The 23,335-nt window shown below is 51.7% G+C and overlaps 1 protein-coding gene across 1 annotated transcript in view; it reads left to right on the top strand.

Annotated features, from left to right (window-relative positions):
* The window catches only part of LOC140386506 (B-cell receptor CD22-like), a 182,089-nt gene that overhangs the window by 133,892 nt on the left and 24,862 nt on the right, over nucleotides 1-23,335 (top strand). The window contains exons 11-15 of the mRNA XM_072468900.1: nucleotides 10,350-10,616; nucleotides 11,326-11,589; nucleotides 15,970-16,245; nucleotides 18,508-18,595; nucleotides 21,467-21,551. Of these exons, the coding sequence (XP_072325001.1) occupies nucleotides 10,350-10,616; nucleotides 11,326-11,589; nucleotides 15,970-16,245; nucleotides 18,508-18,595; nucleotides 21,467-21,551 (980 nt within the window). The remainder of the gene's footprint in view (nucleotides 1-10,349; nucleotides 10,617-11,325; nucleotides 11,590-15,969; nucleotides 16,246-18,507; nucleotides 18,596-21,466; nucleotides 21,552-23,335) is intronic.

Genomic DNA, 23,335 nt, shown 5'->3' with positions numbered 1-23,335 from the left:
AATCATACCTTATAGACAATGTCCCATACAGCTTGATCGCCACTCCTGGGTATGTTCTGTCTCACCGGCAGGACAGACCTAGCAGATGGGGCAGCACGGTAGCATTGTGGCTAGCACAATTGCTTCACAGCTCCAGGGTCCCAGGTTCGATTCCGGCTTGGGTCACTGTCTGTGCGGAGTCTGCACATCCTCCCCGTGTGCGCGTGGGTTTCCTCCGGGTGCTCCGGTTTCCTCCCACAGTCCAAAGATGTGCAGGTTAGGTGGATTGGCCATGCTAAATTGCCCTTAGTGTCCAAAATTGCCCTTAGTGTTGGGTGGGGTTACTGTGTTATGGGGATAGGATGGAGGTGTGGACCTTGGGTAGGGTGCTCTTTCCAAAAGCCGGTGCAGACTCGACGGGCCGAATGGCCTCCTTCGGCACTGTAAATTCTATGAAAGCAGAGGTGCCAGCACAGTGGTATACAGTCGGGAGGGAGTTGCCCTGGGAGTCCTCAACATTGCCTCCGGACCCCATGAAGTCTCATAGCTTTCGGTTAAACATGGGCAAGGAAACTTCCTGTTGATTACCACGTACCGGCCCTCATCCCCAAATGAATCAGGACTCCTCCATGTTGAAGACCATTTGGAGGAAACACTGACGGTAGTCCTGGCACAGAATATACTCTGGGTGGGGGAACTTCAATGTCCATCACCAAGACTGGCTCGGCAATACCACCACAGACTGAGCTGGCTGGTAGCTGGGTCCTAAAGGACATAGCTACCAGAGTGGGACTGCAGTAGGTGGAGAAGGAACCAACAAGAAGGAAAAACATACTTGACCTCATCCTCAACAATCTGCCTGCTGCAGATGCATCTGTCTATGACAGTATAGGTGCTGCTGAGGGCCCACAGCGTCCCAGGGGTGCCCAGTCTTGAGTTGCTAGATCTGTTTGAAGTCCATCCCATTTAGCACGGTGGTAGTGCCACACAACACGATGGAGGATATCCTCAATGTGAAGATGGGACTTTGTCTCTGCAAGGACTGTGCAGTGGTCACCTCCAGAATTGTATTCAAACACAATCTGTAACCTCATGGCCTGGCATTTCCCCCACTCTGCCATTACCACCAAGCCAGAGTTTAACCCTGGTTCAATGAAGAGTGCAGGAGAGCTGTCCAGGAGCAACATCGGGCATACTGAAAAATGAGATGTCAACCTGGTGAAGCCACAACACAGAACTACTTGTGTGTCAAACAGCATCAGCAGCAAGTGATAGACAGAGATAAGCGATTCCACAACAAACGCATCAAATATAAGCTTTGCAGTCCTGCCACATCTAAACATGATTGGTGGTGGACAATTAAACAACTACTGGAGGAAGAGGCTCCACAAATATCCCATCCTCAATGATGGAGGAGCCCAGCATGTTAGTGCAAAGGACGAGACTGAAGTATTTGCAACAATCTTCAGCCAGAAGTGCCAAGTGACTGATCCACCTCAGTCTCCTCCGGGGGTCCACTGCATCACAGATGTCAGTTTTCAGCCAATACGATTCACTCCACGTTATATCAAGATAAAGCTGAAGGCACTGGTTACTGCAAAGGCTATGGGCCCTGACAATATCCTGGCAATAATACTGAAGACATGTGCTCCAGAACTTGCGGCACCCCTCGCCAAGCTGTTCCAGCACAGCTACAACGCTGGCATCTACCCAGCAATGTGGGATATTGTCCAGGTGTGTTCTGTACACAAGAAACAGGACAAATCCAACCCAGCCAATTACCACCCTATCAGTGTACTCTCCATCATCAGCAAAGTGTTGGAATGAGCCATCAAGAGCGCTATCAAGCAGCACCTACTCAGCAATAACCTGCTCACGGGCACTCAATTTGGGTTCTGCCAGGGTCACTCAGCTCCTGACCTCATTACACCCTTGGTTCAAACATGGACAACTGATGCTGAATGCCAGAGGTGAGGTGAGAGTGACTGCCATTGACTTCAAGGCAGCATTTGACCGAGTATGTATCATAGAGCCCGAGCAAAGCTGGAGTCAATGGGAATCAGGGGAAAGCTCTCCGTTGGTTGGAATCATACCTGGCACAAAGGAAGATGGTTGTGGTGACTAGAGGTCAATCATCTCAACTGCAGGGCATCACTGCAGGAGTTCCTCAGGGTAGTGTCCAAGGCCCAACCATCTTCAGCTGATTCATCAATGACCTCCCTTCCATCATAAGGTCAGATACGGGGATGTTTGCAGATGACTGCACAATGTTCAGCACCATTGGTGACTCCTCAGACACTGAGGCAGTCCATGTCCAAATGGAGCAAGACCTGGACAATATCTAGGCTTGGGCTGACAAGTGGCAAGTTACATGGGTGTCACAAAAGTGTCGGGCAAGGACCTGCTCCTACAAGAGAGGATCTAACCATGATGCCTTGACATTACCATTGCTGAATCCCCCACAATTAACATCCTGGGGGGTTACGATTGATCGGAAACTGCATTGGATTAGCCATAGTAACACTGTGAGAGGTCATGGAGAGTATTAGCTCCATGCAAGTGGGGCAGGCGCCGGGACCTGACGGTTTCTCGGCGGACGTCGACAAAACATTTGCGATGGCACTGGCCCCACACCTGTGGGAGACATTTACAGACTCACTGGCGTGGGGCACACTGCCACCTATGCCAGCACAAGCCTCAATCTCGCTGATACATTTTTACATTTTATTTTATTTAATTTTTAAAATAAATTTAGTGTTCCCAATTAATTTTTCTTCCAATTAAGGGGCAATTTAGCTTGGCCAATCTACCTCCCCTTTGGGTTGTGGGGGTGAGACCCATGCAGACAAGGGGAGAATGTGCAACTCCACGGACAGTGACCCGGGGCCGGGATCGAACTAGGGTCCTCGGTGCCGTGAGGCAGCAGTGCTAATCACTGCACCATTGTGCAGTCCTAATCTCCCTGATACCTAAGAAAGACAAAGACCCAACAGAATACGGTTCCGACAGACCCATCACGCCACGAAATGCAGACGTGAAAATACTGGATAAATTCCTCGCCGAAAGGTTGGAGGAGTGCATACCAGAGGTGGTAGTAGAAGACCAAACGGGCTTAGTTGGCTGGACAGCTAACATCGAACATCAGGCGCCTGCTGAACGCGATTGTGGTAAACCACTGTTACACTTGTAACAGGTGATGTAAGGCAGGACCTGTACTACAGGTTCGCCGCTAGCCCCTGTCTGCTGGTTCCATCCAGTAGGAGGAGTATAAATATGCGTGTCCTTCATTCAGCTGCCATTTCGCCAGCTGCTGTGGGAGGCCACACATCTTACTGCAATAAAGACACAGTTGTATCCAACCTGAGTCTTTGTACAATTGATCGTGCATCAATTTATTGCAGTAAGATTTTCTAGAAGATGGACCTCCGAATCAAACCAGATCGCCTGCAGCTGGATCCGCAGTCTAGCGACGCCAGAAAGGACTTTAATCACTGGCTAGCCTGCTTTGAGGCCTATATCAACTCAGCGACCACCCCTCTGACGGAGGCTCAGAAGATACAGATCCTGTACTCAAGGTTGAGCACCAGCGTGTTTCCGCTGATTCAGGGCGCCCCAAACTACGCGGACACCATGGCGCTTCTCAAAGAAAACTACGCACAGAAAACGAACACACTCTTCGCCAGGCACGTACTCGCCACTCGCTCTCAACTCCCTGGTGAGTCCATAGAAGACTTCTGGCGGGCCCTAATCCCACTAGTCCGGGACTGTGACTGTCAGGCCGTTACGGCCACTGAACATTCTAACCTTCTTTTGCACAATGTTTTTGTAACGGGGATTGAGTCGGACCTCATTCGCAAAAGGCTGCTTGAAGGGGCCACGCTTGACCTATCGGGGACTAAGAAGCTAGCACTCTCCATGACGGTCGCCTCACGTAATGCTCAGGCCTACCCCTCCGGCCGCGCGGCTAACCCCTCCTATCCCTCGTGGACCCCACAAACGGCCGCCCCAGCCGGGGCTTAACCCAGCCAATTCGCCTGTGCCACACGCCAATCCGCGCACCCCGGGGGTCCCCGATGTTACTTCTGCGGCCAGCAGAAGCACCCTCACTAACGCTGCCTGACCCGTGCTGCCATTTGCAAGACTTGCAGCAAAAAGGGCCACTTCGCCGCGGTGTGCCAGGCCTGTGCAGTCACCGCTATCGGCCCCTCCCCCCTGACCCACACACAATGGGTGCCGCCATCTTTATCCCGGAGCACGCGCGGCCAGTGGGCGCTGCCATCTTCACCTCCCGGAGCCGCGAGCGGTCAGTGGGCGGTGCCATCTCCCCCCCCCCCGCAGTCCACGTGCGGCCCATGGGTGCCGCCATCTTGTCCAGCCCCCACAACGTGCGGCCCATGAGCGTCACCATTTTGTCCCCCGCAGGATCTTCAGGTGCCGCCATCTTGTCTTCCCCACGGGACATGGACACCGACAGCATTCCTCGACCTGGGCCCCCACCCTCTCCATCTTCGGACGCCAGCGACGACCAACCGCAGCTCGCCTCAATTGACGCTCGACCAGTCTCGTCCACACAACCTGGCCACCGCCTCGACTATGGTGAAAATCAACGGCCACATGACCTCTTGCCTGCTGGACTCCGGGAGCACTGAAAGCTTCATCCACCCGGATACGGTAAGGTCCTGCTCCCTCATGGTCCACCCCGCCAATCAAAGAATCTCCCTTGCCTCCGGATCCCATTCCGTCCCGATCCGGGGGTTCTGCACAGTCACTCTCACGGTCCAGGGCGTAGAATTCAGCTGCTTCCGCCTCTACATCCTTTCTAATCTCTGCACTGCGCTACTACGAAGCCTGGACTTCCAGTGCAATCTCCAGAGCCTCACCCTCAAATTCGACGGGCCCCTACCACCCCTCACTGTGTGCGGCCTCGCGACCCTCTTTGCCAATCTATCTTCTGATTGCAAACCCGTTGCCACCAGGAGCAAATGGTACAGCACCCAGGACAAGACCCTCATCAGGTCCGAGGTCCAGCGGCTGCTTCGGGAGGGCATCATCGAGGCCAGCAACAGCCCCTGGAGAGCTCAAGTGGTAGTGGTTAAAACTGTGGAGAAGCACAGAATGGACTACAGCCAGACCATCAATCGGTACACGCAGCTCGACGCGTACCCCCTCCCACGCATATCTGATATGGTCAATCAGATTGCGCAGTACCGGATCTTCTCAACAATAGACCTAAAATCCGCCTACCACCAGCTCCCCATTCATAAATCAGACCGTCCATACACTGCTTTCGAGGCGGACGGTCTTCTCTATCACTTCCTCAGGGTTCCCTTTGGTGTCACTAACGGGGTCTTGGTCTTCCAAAGGGAGATGGACCGAATGGTCGACTGGTACGGTTTGCGGGTCACCTTTCCATACCTAGACAACGTCACCATCTGCTGCCATGAATAACAGGACCACGATGCCAACTTTGCTAAATTTCTCCGCACCGCGACTCTCCTCAACCTCACCTACAAGGAGAAGTGCGTGATCAGCACAACCCGCCTAGCCATGCTTGGCTATGTGGTCCAGAACGGATTTCTGGGGCCCGATCCCGACCGCATGCGCCCTCTCATGCAGCTTCCCCTCCCCCACTGCCCCAAGGCCCTCAAATGCTGCCGGGGGTTCATCTACTGCGCCCAGTGGGTCCCAAACTACGTGGACAAGGCCCGCCCACTCATTCAGTCCATCCACTTTCCCCTTACCGCCGAGGTACAACAGGCCTTCGCCCGTATCAGAGCTGATATAGCCAAGGCCGGGATGCATGCAGTAGACGAGACACTGCGCTTCCAAGTAGAAAGCGACGCATCAGACGTCACATTTGCCGCCACCCTCAACCAGGCAGGCAGGCCCGTGGCATTCTTTTCCCGCACTCTTCATGCCTCAGAAATTCGGCACTCGTCCGTCGAAAAAGAGGCCCAAGCTATCGTTGAAGCTGTGTGGCATTGGAGGCATTACCTGGCCGGCAGGAGATTCACTCTCCTCACTGACCAATGGTCGGTAGCCTTCATTTTCAACAACATGCAGCGGGGCAAGATCAAAAAAATGATAAAATCTTGCGGTGGAGAATCGAGCTCTCCACCTATAATTACGAGATTCTGTATTGCCCCGGCAAACTCAACGAGCCCCCAGATGCCCTATCCAGAGGTACATGTGCCAGTGCGCAAGTAGACCGACTCCGGGCCCTACACGACAGCCTTTTGTCACCCGGGGGTCACACGGTTGTACCATCTTGTCAAGACTTGCAGTCTGCCCTACTCCATCGAGGAAGTACGGAGAGTCACCAGGGACTGCCAGGTCTGTGCGGAGTGCAAGCCGCACTTCTACCGGCCGGACCGTGCGCGCCTGGTGAAAGCTTCCCGCCCCTTTGAACGCCTCAGCGTGGATTTCAAACAGCCCCTCCCCTCCACCGACCATAACACGTATATTCTCAGTGTGGTCGATGAGTACTCCAGATTCCCCTTCGCCATCCCATGCCACTGTCATCAAGGCCCTCAACACAGTCTTCGCTCTGTTCGGCTTCCCCGCCTCCATCCACAGTGACAGGGGATCCTCATTCATGAGTGATGAGCTGCGTCAGTTCCTGCTCAGCGGGGGTATCGCCTCCAGCAGGACGACCTGCTATAACCCCCGGGGAAACGGGCAGGTCGAGAGGGAGAACGGGATGGTTTGGAGGGCTGTCCAACTGGCCCTACGGTCCAGGAACCTCCCAGCCTCTCGCTGGCAGGAGGTCCTCCCTGATGCACTACACTCCATCCGGTCACTATTGTGCACCGCCACTAATAACACACCCCATGAACGTCTTTTTGCCTGCCCCAGGAAGTCCACATCCGGGGTGTCGCTCCCAACTTGGCTCGCAGCTCCAGGACCGGTCCTGCTCCGTAGGCACGTCCGGCTCCACAAGGCGGACATGTTGGTAGATAGAGTGCACTTGCTCCATGCCAACCCCCAGTATGCCTATGTGGCGTACCCCGACGGCTGCCAAGATACTGTCGCCCTCAGGGACCTGGCACCAGCAGGCTCCAGTCATACACACTTCCCGGCCCGGCGCCACCCTCCCCTCCCCCGGTGCTCCCAACATTAACCCCACCAGGACCATCCCTCCTTCCCCTGTCCACACAAGAGGATGAAGAGGATTTTGGCATGCTCCCAGGGTCACCCGACGTCAGGCCAGCACCGACGTCGGCAGCATCGACATCGCCGCCACCGTTACGTCGCTCCCAGCGGAACGTCAAGGCACCAGACCGGTTGAATCTCTTGGCACCGGACTTTCAAAAGACATTTTTTTCTCTCCTAATAAAACACTGCACATAAATTCACTACTGTATATAGTTCTACACCACCCCCGCCGGACTCATTTTTAACAGGGGGTGAATGTGGTAAACCACTGTTACACCTGTATTAGGTGATGTAAGGTAGGACCTGTACTACAGGTTCGCCGGTAGCCCCTGCCTACTGGCTCCGCCCAGTAGGAGAAGTATAAATATGCATGTCCTCTATTCAGCAGACATTTCGACGGCTGCTGTGGGAGGCCACACATCTTACTGCAATAAAGCCACAATTGTATTCAACCTGAGTCTTTGTACAATTGACCATGCATCAGTGATCATGACCTCATCCGGAAATAACACCTGAGATGATTGTCTCGCTGGACCTGAAAGGGCCTTCGGCAGAGTCGAGTGGAAGTACCTCATAGAGGTACTGGAGTGATTCGGGCTTGGAACAGGATACACCTCCTGGGTGAAACTCCTGTACAACGCCCCTAAGGTGAGTGTATGGACAAATACCACCAACTCTTGAGTACATCCAGCTGCACAGAGGCACAAGGCAGGGATGCCCGTTATCCCCCCTGTTGATCGCCCTAACGCACCACAGCGATCGCGCTTCGGGCAGCAAAGAACTGGAAAGGGATCGGGAGAGGAGACAGAGAGCACAGAGTCTCGCTCTACCCGGATGACCTGCTCCTCAACATCTCGGACCCACAAAGCAGCATGGACGGAACCATCGCGCTCCTGAAAGAGTTTGGTGCCTTCTCGGGCTACAAACTTCACCTGAGCAAAAGCGAGATCTTCCCGGTGAACCTGCAAGAGGGAGGGGCAGAGATGGGGGGGGGGTTGCCTTTTAAACAGGCCCGTCACAAATTCCACTACCTGGGGATCCAAATTACTCATGACTGGACAGAGATCCACAAGTGGAACCTGACCAGCCTGACGGAGGAAGTTAAAAAGAACCTGCAGAGGTGGAACACACTCCCACTCTCCCTGGCAGGGAGGGTGCAGATGGTCAGAATGAACGTACTTCCCAGATTCCTCTTCCTGTGTGTGGCGGTCTTCACGGTATCGGAACAGCCAGATCTCTTCATGGGGAGGAGGGCCGACGCTGCTGCCTTTACCTCCCTGATTGCCCACCAGAGAATCCTGCTCGGATGGCGGTCAACAGCACCACCCAAAGCTGCAGATTGGCTGTCCGACCGATCGGAATTTTTCCAAATGGAGATAATTAAATTCGCCATCCGAGGGTCGGAGGAGGAGGGCTTCCACAGAACGTGGGAGCCATTCACTCAGCTGTTCCAAGATCTGTTTGTAGCCAACAACGAAGAAGCCAAGGAACAGGAGGGGGTAGCCACGACACAGCAAGAGAGGGGGGCAGGGGGGGGAAATAGGGGAGTGGGGGGGGTGGGGGCAAGGAAGCATGGAACCTAACCATGCCCAACAAAAGAAGCATGAGAAACAGTGTGTGTTGGGGGGGGGGGGGGGGGTTGCAGGCAGGGACAGGGGCAACAACCTGAACCGAGGGGGAAAAAACAAAAGAGAGAACCGGTGGGGAACGAAACACAGGAAAACCACAATCACCGCTGCAAATAATGTAAAGGGGAAGAAAAACAACTACGATGTATGTATGTAAATGGTTGAAACCGACAGATGTGTAAATAGTTTTCATTTTACTTTTTGTCTCCAACTGTTTGTCCATATTTATACTTGTTTTGTATTCCAAAAACGTAATAAAAACATGGACAAATATATCTCTGTAACCTCCTCCACACCGGACAACCCTCCTGATGTCTGTAACCTCCTCCACACCGGACAACCCTCCCTGTCTCTGTAACCTCCTCCACACCCTACAACCCTCCCGATGTCTGTAACCTCCTCCACACCCTACAACCCTCCCGATGTCTGTAACCTCCTCCACACCGGACAACCCTCCCGATGTCAGTAACCTCCTCCAGAGCCTACAACCAAACCTATCTCTGTAACCTCCTCCACACCCTACAACCCTCCCGATGTCAGTAACCTCCTCCAGAGCCTACAACCAAACCTATCTCTGTAACCTCCTCCACACCCTACAACCCTCCCTATCTCTGTAACCTCCTCCACACCCTACAACTCTCCCGATGTCTGTAACCTCCTCCAGAGCCTACAATCAACCCTATTTCTGTAACCTCCTACAGACCCTACAACCCTCCCTGTCTCTGTAACCTCCTACAGACCCTACAACCCTACCTATCTCTGTAACCTCCTTCAGACCCTACAACCCACCCTATCTCTGTAAACTCCTCCAGAGCCTACAACCCTCCCTATCTCTGTAACCTCCTTCAGACCCTACAACCCACCCTATCTCTGTAACCTCCTCCAGAGCCTACAACCCTCCCTATCTCTGTAACCTCCTCCATACCCTACAACCCTCCCTATCTCTGTATCCTTCTCTGGACCCTACAATCAAACCTATCCCTGGAACCTCCTCCAGACCCCACAAACCTCCGAGATCTCTGCTCGCCTCAATTCCGGCTTCTCGAACATTCCCCGATTCCCATCGCTCCACCATTGGCGGCCGTGCCTTCAGCTGCCTGGAGCCCTGAGCTCTGGAATTCCCTCCCTAAACCCCTCCACACCTTCTGCCTCTCTGGCTATCCCCCTCTCTCTGTCTCTCCACCCCTTTATCAGGGTGTGGGTGAATTCTGTCTGATGATGCCTCTGTTGCTCTTTGGGAAAGGTTAATTTTTATTGGTGGCACACAAGCACAAGGTTGGTTATTCTATTTCTGCTGTTTATCTGTTTAGATTTCCGGTTTACCGTTTAAAAAAAAATATTGGGCGGGATTCTCCGCCGTCGAGATTCTCCATTTTTCCGGCAGCCCGGGGGTTTCCCGACGGCGTGGGGCTGCCCCACAATGGGAAACCCCATTGACCAGCCGGCGAAATGGAGCATCCCGCCGGCGTGCTGAACCAGAAATCTGGCGCGGTGGGACGGAGAACCCAGCCCATTATTCCCCATTTTGTCTGTTGACAAGAATATTTGAGAGATGTTGGAATATTTGAACAGTTTAATTCTCCACAGACAAGCCGCAAAGTGTGACGATTGACTCTAAGGATACAGTAAAGGACGGAACAAAGATCACATTGACGTGTAAAAGCGATGCTAACCCAAGCGCAAATACCTTTCAGTGGAGAAAGCGATGCAATGGGAGTGCCAAAACTCTACAAGGAATGTATTCGTCAATCCAGATTACAGTGACAAGTGTTGATGAGTTGTGTGACTATACCTGTCAAGCACAGAATTATATTGGTGTCCAGGAGTCTGAACACAAACACATTAATGTACAATGTAAGTAATGGGTGTGTGATATACCTGCGACCCCATCTGTACAGTGAGCACCGTGTACAGTTCTGGTCTCCATATCGCTTGGTCTGACCACACTGGGAGCACTGCGCACAGTTCCAGTCTCCATGGCCCTTGGTTAGCCCACACTTGGAGCATTATGCACAGCTCCAGTCTCCATATCCCTTGATTATACCACACTTAGAGCATTGTGCACAGTTTCTGGTCTCCATATCCCTTGGTTAGACAATACTCGTAGTACGGTACACAGGGGGTGGGGCGAATGTGGAACTCATTCCCATGTAAAGTGGGGTGAATGTAGGACTCGCTCCCACAGGGAGTGGGGAAAATGTGGCACTCACTCCCCAAGGAGTTGTTGAGGTAAATAGTGTTGATGTACGTCAGGGGGAAGCTGGATAAACACATGAGAGAGAGAGTGATAGAAAGATATGGTGATGAGGGTGAGACGAAGAGGGGGGGAGAGGAGGGTGGTGTGGAACAGATGGGCTGAATGGCCTTCTTTGTCCCCAGGTGCTGCATTAGCCTTGTTGTGTCTCGCGCAATGGGGAGGGAGGGGGGATTAACATGTTGGGGGTAACATAACAGGGAGTGTCCGGATAGTGAGGGGTTTGCCCTCCCCCCACCCCCACACACACACCCTCATTCCATTGTTACTTCCGTCACTAACTGAATCGAGCTTCAATTTATCTCGTAGACCTTCCGAAAAATGTAAAGGTGGAAACCAAAGATAAGACGAGACAAGAAGGTGACAAGGTTACGTTGGAGTGTGAGTCACGGAGTAACCCAGAAGGTAACTACACCTGGATAAAGGACAGCGTGGAGCTCAGGACTGCAAATAGTCAGAGAAAAACACTAACGATAAACAGTGTCAGTGTCAGCGATTCCGGAAATTATTCGTGTGAGGTGGAAAACTCATTGGGAAAGACTGTCTCACTGCCAATTACAATCAAAGTGTTGTGTAAGTGTTTTTAATTCTCAGATTCATTCATCCAGCTTCTCCACGGTCTGACACAGAGACATTTCCAGAAACTTTTCTTCAAGCCTGACCTCGCCTCACCCCCAACAACCCCACAGTTATCCATTACAGCACCAACACAACACTGCCTCTATCTATCCAAGTCACATTGACACTTCCATCAACCCTCCCTATCCTGTAACCTCCACCTGCACCGACAACCCTCTCGATCTCCGTAATCTCCACCAGCCCCAACAACCCTCCCTATCCCTGTAACCTCCTCCAACCCTGACAACCCTCCCTATCTCTGTAACCTCCTCCAGCCCCGACAAATTTCTCTATCTCTGTAACCTCCTCCAACCCTGACAACCCTCCCTATCTCTGTAAACTCCTCCACCCCTGACAACCCTCCCTAGCTCTGTAACCTCCTCCAGCCCCGACAATCTTCCCCATCTCTGTAAGCTCCTTTCGCCCTGAGAACACAGACTTTCTCTGTAACATCCTCCATCCCCTAAAATCCTCCCGATCTCTACAATCTCTTCCAGACCCAATAACCTTCCCTATCTCTCTAACCTCTTCCAATCCCAACAACCCTCCCTATCTCTGTAACCTCATCTAGCCCCTACAAATCTTCCTATCACTATAACCTCCTCATGCTCTGACAACCCTACCCTATCTTTGTAAACTCTTTCAGCCCTGACAACCCTCTCTCCCTTTGTAACCTCCTCTGGCACCTACAACCCTCCCTATCTCTGTAACATCCTCTGGCCCCTACAACCCTCCCTATTTCTGTAACATCCTCTGGCCCCTACAACCCTCCCTATTTCTGTAACCTCCTCCAGCACCGACAACCTACCCTATCTCTGTAACCTCCTCCATCCCCGACAACTTTCCCTATCTGTCCAGAAGGCATTTGGTAGGGTGCCGCATCAAAGACTGTTCCAGAAAGTGAGATCGCAGGGGATTGGAGGAGAGTACTAGACAGATGACGATTGGCTGACTGACAGAAAGCAGAGGGTCAGGAAAAATGGGTCCTTCTCTGGCTGATGAACTGTAACTAGCGGGGTGCCGCTGGGGTCAGTCCTCGGACCTCAACTGTTTACAATCTATATAAATGATCTGCAAGCAGGGACAGAGGGTAACATAGCAAAACTGCAGATGATACTAAAATAGGTGGGAAAGCAGGCAGAGAAGAGGAGATGAAGATTTTACAGGCGGATATAGATAGGCGAGGAGATTGGGCCAAAATTTGGCAGATGAACTTTAATGTAGGTAAGTATGAAATTATCCATTTTGGCCAAAAAAATAGAAAGGCAAATTATTATCTAAATGGAAAGCAGATTCAAAATGAGTCTGGGCAGAGGGATCTGGGTGTCTTGGTTCATGAATCACAGAAAGTCAGCTTGCAGGCACAGCATGTAATTAAAAAGGCAAATGGACTGTTAGCATTTATTGCAAAAGGGCTGGAGTATAAAAGTAGAGAAGTGTTGTTGAAATTGTACAGGGTGTTGGTGAGACCACATCTGGAGTATTGTGTCCAGTTTTGGTCTCCTTATTTGAGGAAGGATGTGGTGGCATTGGAGGCAGTTCAGAGGACATTCACCAGACTGATTCCAGGGATGAAAGGGTATGAGGAGAGATTAAACAGTTTGGGCTTATGCTCGCTGAAGGATGAGAATGGATCTGTTTGAGATATATAAAATACTAAAAGGGGTTGATAAAGTAAGCATAGGCCAAGTGTTCCCCCTTGTGGAGCAATCTAGAATGAGAGGTAATAATAATCTTTATTAGTGCCACGGGTAGCATTAACACTGTAATGTAATTACTGTGAAAATCCCCTAGTCACCACACTCTGGCGCCTTTTCGGCTACAAAGAGAACAAAGAACAAAGAAAGGTACAGCACAGGAACAGGCCCTTCGGCCCTCCAAGCCTGTGCCGACCATGCTGCACGTCTAAACTAAAATCTTCTACACTTCCGGGATCTGTATCCCTCTATTCCCAGCCGATTCATGTATTTGTCAAGATGCCCCTTAAATGTCACTATCATCCCTGCTTCCACCACCTCCTCCGGCAGCGAGTTCCAGGCACCCACTACCCTCTCTGTAAAAAACGTGCCTCGTACATCTCTAAACCTTTCCCCTCGCACCTTAAACCTATGTCCCCTAGTAATTGACCCCTCTACCCTGGGAAAAAGCCTCTGACTATCCACTCTGTCTATGCCCCTCATAATTTTGTAGACCTCGATCAGGTCGCCCCTCAACCTCCGTCGTTCCAGTGAGAACAAACCAAGTTTATTCAACCCCTCCTCATAGCTAATGCCCTCCATACCAGGCAACATTCTGGTAAATCTCTTCTGCACCCTCTCTAAAGCCTCCACATCCTTTTGGTAGTGTGGCGACCAGAATTAAACACGATACTCCAAGTGTGGCCTAACTAAGGTTCTATCCAGCTGCAACAGGACTTGCCAATTCTTATACTCAATGCCCCGGCCAATGAAGGCAAGCATGCCGTATGCCTTCTTGACTACCTTCTCCATCTGTGTTGCCCCTTTCAGTGACCTGTGGACCTGTACACCTAGATCTCTCTGACTTTCAATACTCTTGAGGGTTCTACCATTCACTGTATATTCCCCACCTGCATTAGACCTTCCAAAATGCATGACCTCACATTTGTCCGGATTAAACTCCATCTGCCATCTCTCCGCCCAAGTCTCCAAACAATCTAAATCCTGCTGTATCCTCTGACAGTCCTCATCGCTATCCGCAATTCCACCAACCTTTGTGTCATCTGCAAACTTACTAATCAGACCAGTTACATTTTCCTCCAAATCATTTATATATACTACGAACAGCAAAGGTCCCAGCACTGATCCCTGTGGAACACCACTAGTCACAGCCCTCCAATTAGAAAAGCACTCTTCCATTGCTACTCTCTGCCTTCTATGACCTAGCCAGTTCTGTATCTATCTTGCCGGCTTATCCCTGATCCCGTGTGACGTCACCTTTTGTACCAGTCTACCATGAGGGACCTTGTCAAAGGCCTTACTGAAGTCCATATAGACAACATCCACTGCCCTACCTGCATCAATCATCTTTGTGACCTCTTCGAAAAACTCTATCAAGTTAGTGAGACACAACCTCCTCTTCACAAAACCATGCTGCCTCTCGCTAATATGTCCATTTGCTTCCAAATGTGAGTAGACTACAGAGAGGGAGAATTCAGAAGATCCAATTCACCTAACAAGCACATCTTTTGGGACATGTGAGAGGAAACCAGAGCACCCACAGGAAACCCACTCAGACACGGGGAGAACATGCAGACTCCGCACAGACAGTGACCCAGCCAGGAATCGAACCTGAAATTAAATGAAAATGAAAATCGCTTATTGTCACAAGTCGGCTTCAAATTAAGTTACTGTGAAAAGCCCCTAGTCGCCACATTCCAGCACCTGTTCGGGGAGGCTGTTACGGGAATCGAACCGTGCTGCTGGCCTGCCTTGGTCTGCTTTCAAAGCCAGCGATTTAGCCCTGTGCTCCCTGGGACCCTGGCGCTGTGAAGCAGCAATGCTAACCACTGCGCTATGTGCCACACTCACAGATATAGGATGAGATGCAGTAGATTTAGAACTGAGATAAGGAGGAACTACTTCTCACAGAGGATGGTGAATTTGTGGAACTCGCTGCCCCATAATGTGATGGAATCGGAGCCCGTTAAATGGTTTCAAGAAGGAGATGGATATATTTCCGATTTTAAAAAACGGGTTAAAGGGATATGGGCAACTGGTGGGGAGGTGGATTTGAGACCAGGAAGAGGTAGCTATGACCTGATTGAATGGCGGAGCAGGCTCAAAGGGCTGCTCCTAATTCCTATGTTCCTGTGTTCCTCCTCCAGCCCTGACAACCCTCCCTATCTCTGAAACCTTCCCCAGCACCAACAACTCTCTCTATCTCTGTAACCTTCTCCAGCTCCTATAACTGCCCACCTCTATAACCTCTTCTAGCCCCTGTACCCATCCCTATCTCTGCAACCTCCTCCATTTACCTTCATCCCTCCCTATCTTTGTAACCTCCTCCAGTCCCTACAGCCCTCCGAGGTCTCTGTGTTCCTCCAACTCCGGCTACTCGAACATTCCCCGATTCCCATTGCTCCACCATCGGCGGTCATTCCTTCGGCTGCCTGGGGGCCCCGAGGCCTAGAATTACCACCTTAAACCTCTCTGTTCTCCCTCTCTTTCTCACTGTCTCTGACCTCCTTTGAAACTTCTCTTTGGCTGATCTTTTTGTCCCCTGTCCCTGACAGCCCAGGGTTTAATGTTCCCTGAGCTATTGCTCCTCAGTATGTTAACGGGCCATGTAAATGTGCATGTTTGTCTGTTCATCCAGATATTCCAAGAAACACCAAGGTATCGATCTCTCAGGAAAAGGATGCGATTTGGGAAGGTGACAATGTCACGCTGACATGTAACACTGACTGCAACCCTCCAGCTCAAAGTTACAAGTGGACTTTGCATCGAGGTGGAAAGAGAATTGTTCTGCCCTTGGACAACAGTGTCCTGACCTTGTACAGAATCACTGGCAAAGATGAGGGCCTTTACTTCTGTGAGGCAAGGAACCAACTCGGTACCCATGAGTCCAGTGGAAGTAGGCTGAGTGTTCGCAGTAAGTACATGCACACTCCTGCTAACGGAGACTTCGGCTCCTTGACATCCCAGCCCAGTCACGGAGCCCACCCTCTCACTGCAGAAACCCATGGGCTTCCAAAGGAACTCGGGGCCCTCGATAGTGCCAAACAGAGGTTCTGCAGAGAGTAACTCACCTCCTAACTCCTCCCCAAAGCCTGTCCACCACCTGCAAGGCACGAGCTAGGAGTGTGATGGAATACTTTCCACTTGCCTGGATGAGTGCAGCTCCAACAACACTCCATAAGCTCAACACCATCAAGGACAAAGCAACCCTGCTTAATTGGCACTCCTTCCACAAATATTCACTCCCTCCATGCTGACGCACAATGGCAGCCGTGTGCACCATCTACAAGATGCACTGCAGTAACTCACACTCCTTAGGCAGCACCTTCCAAATACACAACCTCCACCATCTAGAAGGAAAAGGGTAGCAGATGCCAGGGAACCCTACCACCAGCATTTATTGCCCATCCTTAATTGCCCCTCAAAAAGGTGGTGGACAGCCTTCTTGAACCATTTCAGTCCCTGAGGTGCTGTTAGAGAGAGGGTTCCAGGTTATAGATCCAGCGACAGTGAAGGAACGGCCGATAAATTTCAAAGTCGGGACGGCGAGTGAATTGAAGGGGAACCTCCAGGTGGTGTGGTAATTGAATGTTTGAGCATGAGGTGCCAATCAAGCAGGACTGCTTAGTTCTGGATTGTGTTGAGGGTAATCACGGAGGGGCAATCACCAGTGACCAGGCCAGTGACACCGGCACCTTGGGAATAAACTAAATGAAAGTTTCAAATTGTCACTCCCACTTCCAACCTTATGATGGAAGGGAGGTCAATGATGAAGCAACTGAAGATAGGTGGGCTCAGGACATGAGTGGTAGTGGATGGAACATATTCCAACTGGAGGTCGGTGACCAGTGGTGTCACGCAGGGATCTGTTCTGGGACCTCTGCTCTTTGTGGTTTTTATAAATGACTCGGATGAGGAAGTGGAAGGGTGGGTTAGTAAGTTTGCCGACGACACCAAGGTTGGTGGAGTTGTAGATAGTGTTGAGGGCTGTTGCAGGTTACAACAGGACATTGACAGGATGCAGAGCTGGGCTGAGACGTGGCAGAGTTCAACCTAGATAAATGTGAAGTGATTCATTTTGGAAGGTCGAATTTGAATGCTGAATACAGGGTTAATGGCAGGATTCTTGGAAGCGTGGGGGAACAGAGGAATCTTGGGGTCCACGTACATAGATCCCTCAAAGTTGCCACCCAGGTTGATAGGGCTGTTAAGAAGGCGTATGGTGTGTTGGCTTTCATTAACAGGGGGATTGAGTTTAGGAGCCGTGAGGTTTTGCTGCAGCTTTATAAAACTCTCGTTAGACCACACTTGGAGTATTGTGTCCAGTTCTGGTCGCCTCTTTATAGGAAGGATGTGGATGCTTTGGACAGGGTGCAGAGGAGATTTACCAGGATGCTGCCTGGACTGGAGGGCATGTCATATGAAGAAAGGTTGAGGGAGCTAGGGCTTTTCTCACTGGAGCGAAGAAGGAAGAGAGGTGACTTGATACAGGTGTACAAGGTGATGAGAGGCCTGGATAGATGGATAGCCAGAGACTTTTCCCCAGGGCGGAAATGGCTGTCACGAGGGGACATAGTTTTAAGGTGATTGGAGGAAGGTATAGGGGAGATGTCAGGGGTAGCTTCTTTACACAGAGAGTGGTGGGTGAGTGGAATGCACTGCCAGCGGAGGTGGTGGAGTCAGAATCATTAGGGACATTTAAGCGACTCTTAGACAGGCACATGGACAGCAGTAAATTGAAGGGGTGTAGGTTAGGTTGATCATAGATTAGGATAAATGGTCGGCACAACATTGTGGGCGGAAGGGCCTGTACTGTGCTGTACTGTCCCAGGTTCCATGTTCTATGTTCTGTGTACCCTGAGGAACTCCTGCAGTGATGTCCCAGGACTGAGATTATTGACTTCCAACAACCACAACCATCTTCCTTTGTGTCAGGTATGACTCCAACCAACGGATGGTTTTCTCCCGTTCCAGTTGACTCCAGTTTTGCTCAGACTTCTTGATGCCATATTCGGTCAAATGTTGCCTTGATGCCAAGACAGTCACTCTCACCTCACCTCTGAGTTCAGCTCTTTAGTCCGTGTTTGAACCAAGACTGGATTGAAGTCAGAGGACAAAGTGCACAGGATTTTAATTCATGTATCTATAATATTGTAATTAATTTTCTCTATTGCAGAAAGTAACATCAAACTGATAGTCATCATTCTCGTTCTGCTGTTGGTCATCTTATTTATGGTGGGGTCGGCAGTCATGTTTTACAGACGGTAAGCGCAGTCTGAGTCAGATTTCTCAAAAACGAAGGAAGGACTTGAGTTAAAATCTGTATCCAACATTGTGTTGATCACTCGTGGAGCACTGTGCACAGTTCTGGGGCGAAATTCTCCGGAAACGGCGCGATGTCCGCCGACTGGCGCCCAAAACGGCGCAATTCAGACGGGCATCGCGCCGCCCCAAAGGTGCGGAATGCTCCGCATCTTTGGGGGCCGAGCCCCAACCTTAAGGGGCTAGGTCGGCGGTTTGACGAATTTCCGCCCCGTCAGCTGGCGGAAAAGGCCTTTGGTGCCCCGCCAGCTGGCGCGGAAATGACATCTCCGGGCGGCGCATGCGTGGGAGCGTTAGCGGCCACTGATGGCATTCCCGCGCATGCGCAGTGGAGGGAGTCTCTTCTGCCTCCGCCATGGTGGAGACCGTGGCGGAGGCGGAAGGGAAAGAGTGCCCCCACGGCACAGGCCCGCCCGCGGATCGGTGGGCCCCGATCGCGGGCCAGGCCACCGTGGGGGCACCCCCCGGGGCCAGATCACCCCGCGCACCCCCCAGGACCCCGGAGCCCGCCCGCGCCGCCTTGTCCCGCCGGTAAGGTAGGTGGTCTAATCTACGCCGGCGGGACAGGCATTTTAACGGCGGGTCTTCGGTCCATCCGGGCCGGAGAATCGCGCGGGGGGGCCGGCAACCGGCGCGGTGCGATTCCCGCCCTCGCCGAATCTCTGGTGCCGGAGACTTCGGAAACCGGCGGGGGCGGGATTCACGCCAGCCCCCGGCGATTCTCCGACCCGGCGGGGGGTCGGAGAATCTCGCCCCTGGTCTCCATATGATCAAAAGTGTATTCAAGCACTGGAGAAGGTGCAGGCAAGATTTATGAGGCTGTTGGGAATGTGCAACACGCTCCCACATGGAGTGGGGAGAATGTGGGAATCGCTCCACAAGGAGTGGGGAGAATGTGGGACTCGTTCCCACAGGGAGTGGGGAGAATGTGGGACTCCCCGCTCGATTCTCACGCCCGAATGGGCCGAAGTCCCGCTGATAAATTGCCTGTCCCGCCGGCGTGGATTAAACCAGCTTTTGAACGGCGGGACAAGGCGGCGTGGGCGGGCTCCGGGGTCCTGGGGGGGGCGCGGGGCGATCTGGCCCCGGGGGGTGCCCCCACGGTGGCCTGGCCCGCGATCAGGGCCCACCGATCCGCGGGCGGGCCTGTGCCGTGGGGGCACTCTTTCCCTTCCGCCTCCGCCACGGTCTCCACCATGGCGGAGGCAGAAGAGACTCCCTTCAATGCGCATGCGCGGGAATGCCGTCAGTGGCCGCTAACGCTCCCGCGCATGCGCCGCCCGGAGATGTCATTTCCGCACCAGCTGGCGGGGCACCAAAGGCCTTTTCCGCCAGCTGGCGGGGCGAAAATTTGTCCGGCGCCGACCTAGCCCCTTAACGTTGGGGCTCGGCCCCCAAAGATGCGGAGCATTCCACACCTTTGGGGCGGCGCGATGCCCGACTGATTTGCGTTGTTTTGGGCGCCAGTCGGCGGACATCACACCGTTTCCAGAGAATTTCACCCAGAATGCGGGACTCGCTCCCACAGGGGGTGAGGAGAATGTGGGACTAGCTCCCACAGAGGGTGGGGAGAATGTGGGACTTGCTCCCACAGGGGGTGAAGAGAATGTGGGACTTGCTCCCACAGGGGGTGAAGAGAATGTGGGACTAACTCCCACAGAGAGTGGGGAGAATGTGGGACTCGCTCCTACAGAGAGTGGGGTGAATGTGGACAGCGAGTGGGTAGAATGTGGGACTCGCTCCCACAGGGGATGAGGAGAATGTGGGACTCGCTCCCACAGGGAGTGGGGAAAATATGGAACTCTCTCTCATGAGGAGTGACAGAATGTGGGACTCGCTCCCACAGGGAGTGGGAGAATGTGGTGCTCACTCCTACATGAAGTGGTTGATGTGAATAGTGTTGATGTATTTCAGGAGAAGCTGGATAAACACATGAGAGAGAGGGAAACAGAAGGATATGGTGATGGGGAGATGAAGAGGCATTGAGGGGATGAGGCCTATGTGGGGCATGAACACCAGCAGGGAGCAAATAGGCCAAATGGCCTTCTTGTGCATGTTCTGGAAATAACTCCCTGACAGTCTCAGCGATATCGTGGATATGCTTTTTTAAATTTTATTTTAATTTAGAGTACCCAATTCTTCTTTTTTCCAATTAAGGGGCAATTTAGCGTGGCCAATCCACCTACCCTGCACATCTTTGGGTTGTAGGGGTGAGACCCACGCAGGCACAGGGGGAATGTGCAAACTCCACACGGACAGTGACCAGGGGTCAGGATCAAACCTGGGTCCTCAGCGCCATGAGGCAGCAATGCTCACCACTGTGCCACTGTGCCACCTGGTATCCTGGATATGCTAACCCTTTCCGTACCCCATCTCCAAACTGACATCTATTGAATTCTGGAACATTCTATGAACCTACAAGTTTGAATTCCTACTGCTTACTTCCATTTCTTCATGAGACGCTATTATTATTCCCCATCCCGAAATGCCCCTTGAGAAGGTGTTGGTGAAACGCCTTCTTGAACTGCTGCAGTCCCGTGTGGTGTAGGTACACCCACTGTGCTGTTAGGCAGCGAGTTCCAGGATTGTGACCCAGCGACAGTGAAGGAACGGCCGGTATATTTCCAAGTCAGGATGGTGCGTGATCAGGAGGGGAACCTCCAGGTGGTGGGGTTTCCAGCTATCGGCTGCCCTTGCCATTCCAGGCTGTATCAATTTCATGATTGATGGTTCTTTTCTCAGTGAAGATATCTGAATTTGTGGAGCTAAAGTTCTTTGCCGAGATGTTCTCAGTTGTTTTGCTTTACTCCCAGGAGGAAAATCAATGAGGATTCTATCAGTCAGCAGCAGATTGAAGCCTCTAATACTGTTTACAATGTGGTCATGAAACGCAACAGGGTAAGTGGCACAATAAAATGATACAAATCAGGGAGGAGGAGGTCATTCAGTTCCTCATTTCTTTAAAAAAATATGTTTTAAATAAATTTAGAGTACCCAATTCATTTTTTCCAATTGAGGGGCAATTTAGCGTGGCCAATCCACCTAGCCTGCCCATCTTTGGGTTGTGGGGGCAAAACCGACGCAGACACAGGGAGAATGTGCAAACTCCACACAGACAGTGACCCAGAGCCGGCATTGAACCTGGGATCTCGGCGCTCTGAGGCAGCAGGGCTAACCCACTGCACCACCGTGCTGCCCCATTTCCTCATTTTCATAGAATTTACAGTGCAGAAGGAGGCCATTCGGCGCATCGAGTCTGCACCGGCTCTTGGAAAGAGCACCCTACCTAAGCCCACACCTCCACCCGATCCCCATAACCCAGTAACCCCACCCAACACTAAGGGCAATTTTGGACACGAAGGGCAATTTAGCATGGCCAATCCACCTAACCCGCACATCTTTGGACTGTGGGAGGAAACCAGGGCACGCGGAGGAAACCCACGCACACACGGGGAGAACGTGCAGACTCCGCGCAGACAGTGACCCAAGCCGGGAATCGAACCTGGGACCCTGGAGCTGTGAAGCAATTGTGCTAACCACAATGCTACCGTGCTGCCCCAATTTCTAATTCGCAACTCAATACGGTCCCTCCTGATTTTACGGCCAACTGAGCCTAGGAAATCATAGCAGGAGTACCTACTCGCCCTTCTTTTTGTGATTTCTTCATTCCCATTTAATATTAATAATAATCTTTATTGACACAAGTAGGTTTACATTAACACTGCAATGAAGTTACTGTGAAAAGCGTCTAGTCGCCACATTCCGGCGCCTGTTCAGGTACACTGAGGGAGAATTCAGAATGTCTAATTCACCTAACAAGCATGTCTTTTGGAACTTGTGGGAGGAAACCAGAACACCTGGAGGAAACCCACGCAGACACGGAAGAACGTGCAGACTCCGCGCAGACTGTGACCCAAGCTTGGAATCACTGTACTACCATAGCGCCCCCCACCCCCACCCCCTTGCCACCTTCTGAGGCAGTGAGTTCCAAAGTCGCCCAACCCTCCGAGAGAATACATTTTAATACTGTGCCCCCCTAGTTCTGGACTCAACCCACAAGAGGAATTGCCCTTTCCATGTCCACCTTCTCAATGCCATTCGATACTTAGTATTGCAATCCCGGACGAGCCCCCAATTTCATTAAAATCCCCAACAGTTATTCGGATATCGGACAGAAACCCCAATCTTTTATTTACTTTGTAAGACTGTGAGGAAAGGACACTTTGCTCCAGGAGTGATCCCAAACACCAATAGGGAGATGGTCTATTAAAACAAACTTTTTTCCAACACAAGGATTTCATCAACTTTGATATCGTGCAAGAAAATAGCTTAGTTACCCATTAAACAATGCTGAACAGAACAATGCAGCACTACATCCGAACTGCTATCTTTTATCTCAACTCAAGCCAAAAATTCAAGCTGTTTTTCAAACCAAGATTTTCAAAAACATGACTGCAGCAGTCACACACACTAACCCAGGTTTTTAATCCTTGCTCACCAAATACATATAATACAATATATCTGAACTCCTTACATTCATAGAATCACAGAATCACTACAGTACCGAAAGAGGCTCTCGGGTCTGCACTGACCCTCTGAAAGAGCACTCCACCTAGGCCCAATTCCCCCGCCCTCTCCCCGCGAGCCCCTAATCCCACCTCACCTTTTTGGACACTAAGCCT

Source organism: Scyliorhinus torazame, chromosome 12, assembly GCF_047496885.1.
Source record: "Scyliorhinus torazame isolate Kashiwa2021f chromosome 12, sScyTor2.1, whole genome shotgun sequence".
NCBI lineage: Eukaryota > Metazoa > Chordata > Chondrichthyes > Carcharhiniformes > Scyliorhinidae > Scyliorhinus > Scyliorhinus torazame.
The sequence above is the reverse complement of the archived record's forward strand: the minus strand, read 5'-3'. Positions and strand labels throughout refer to the sequence as shown.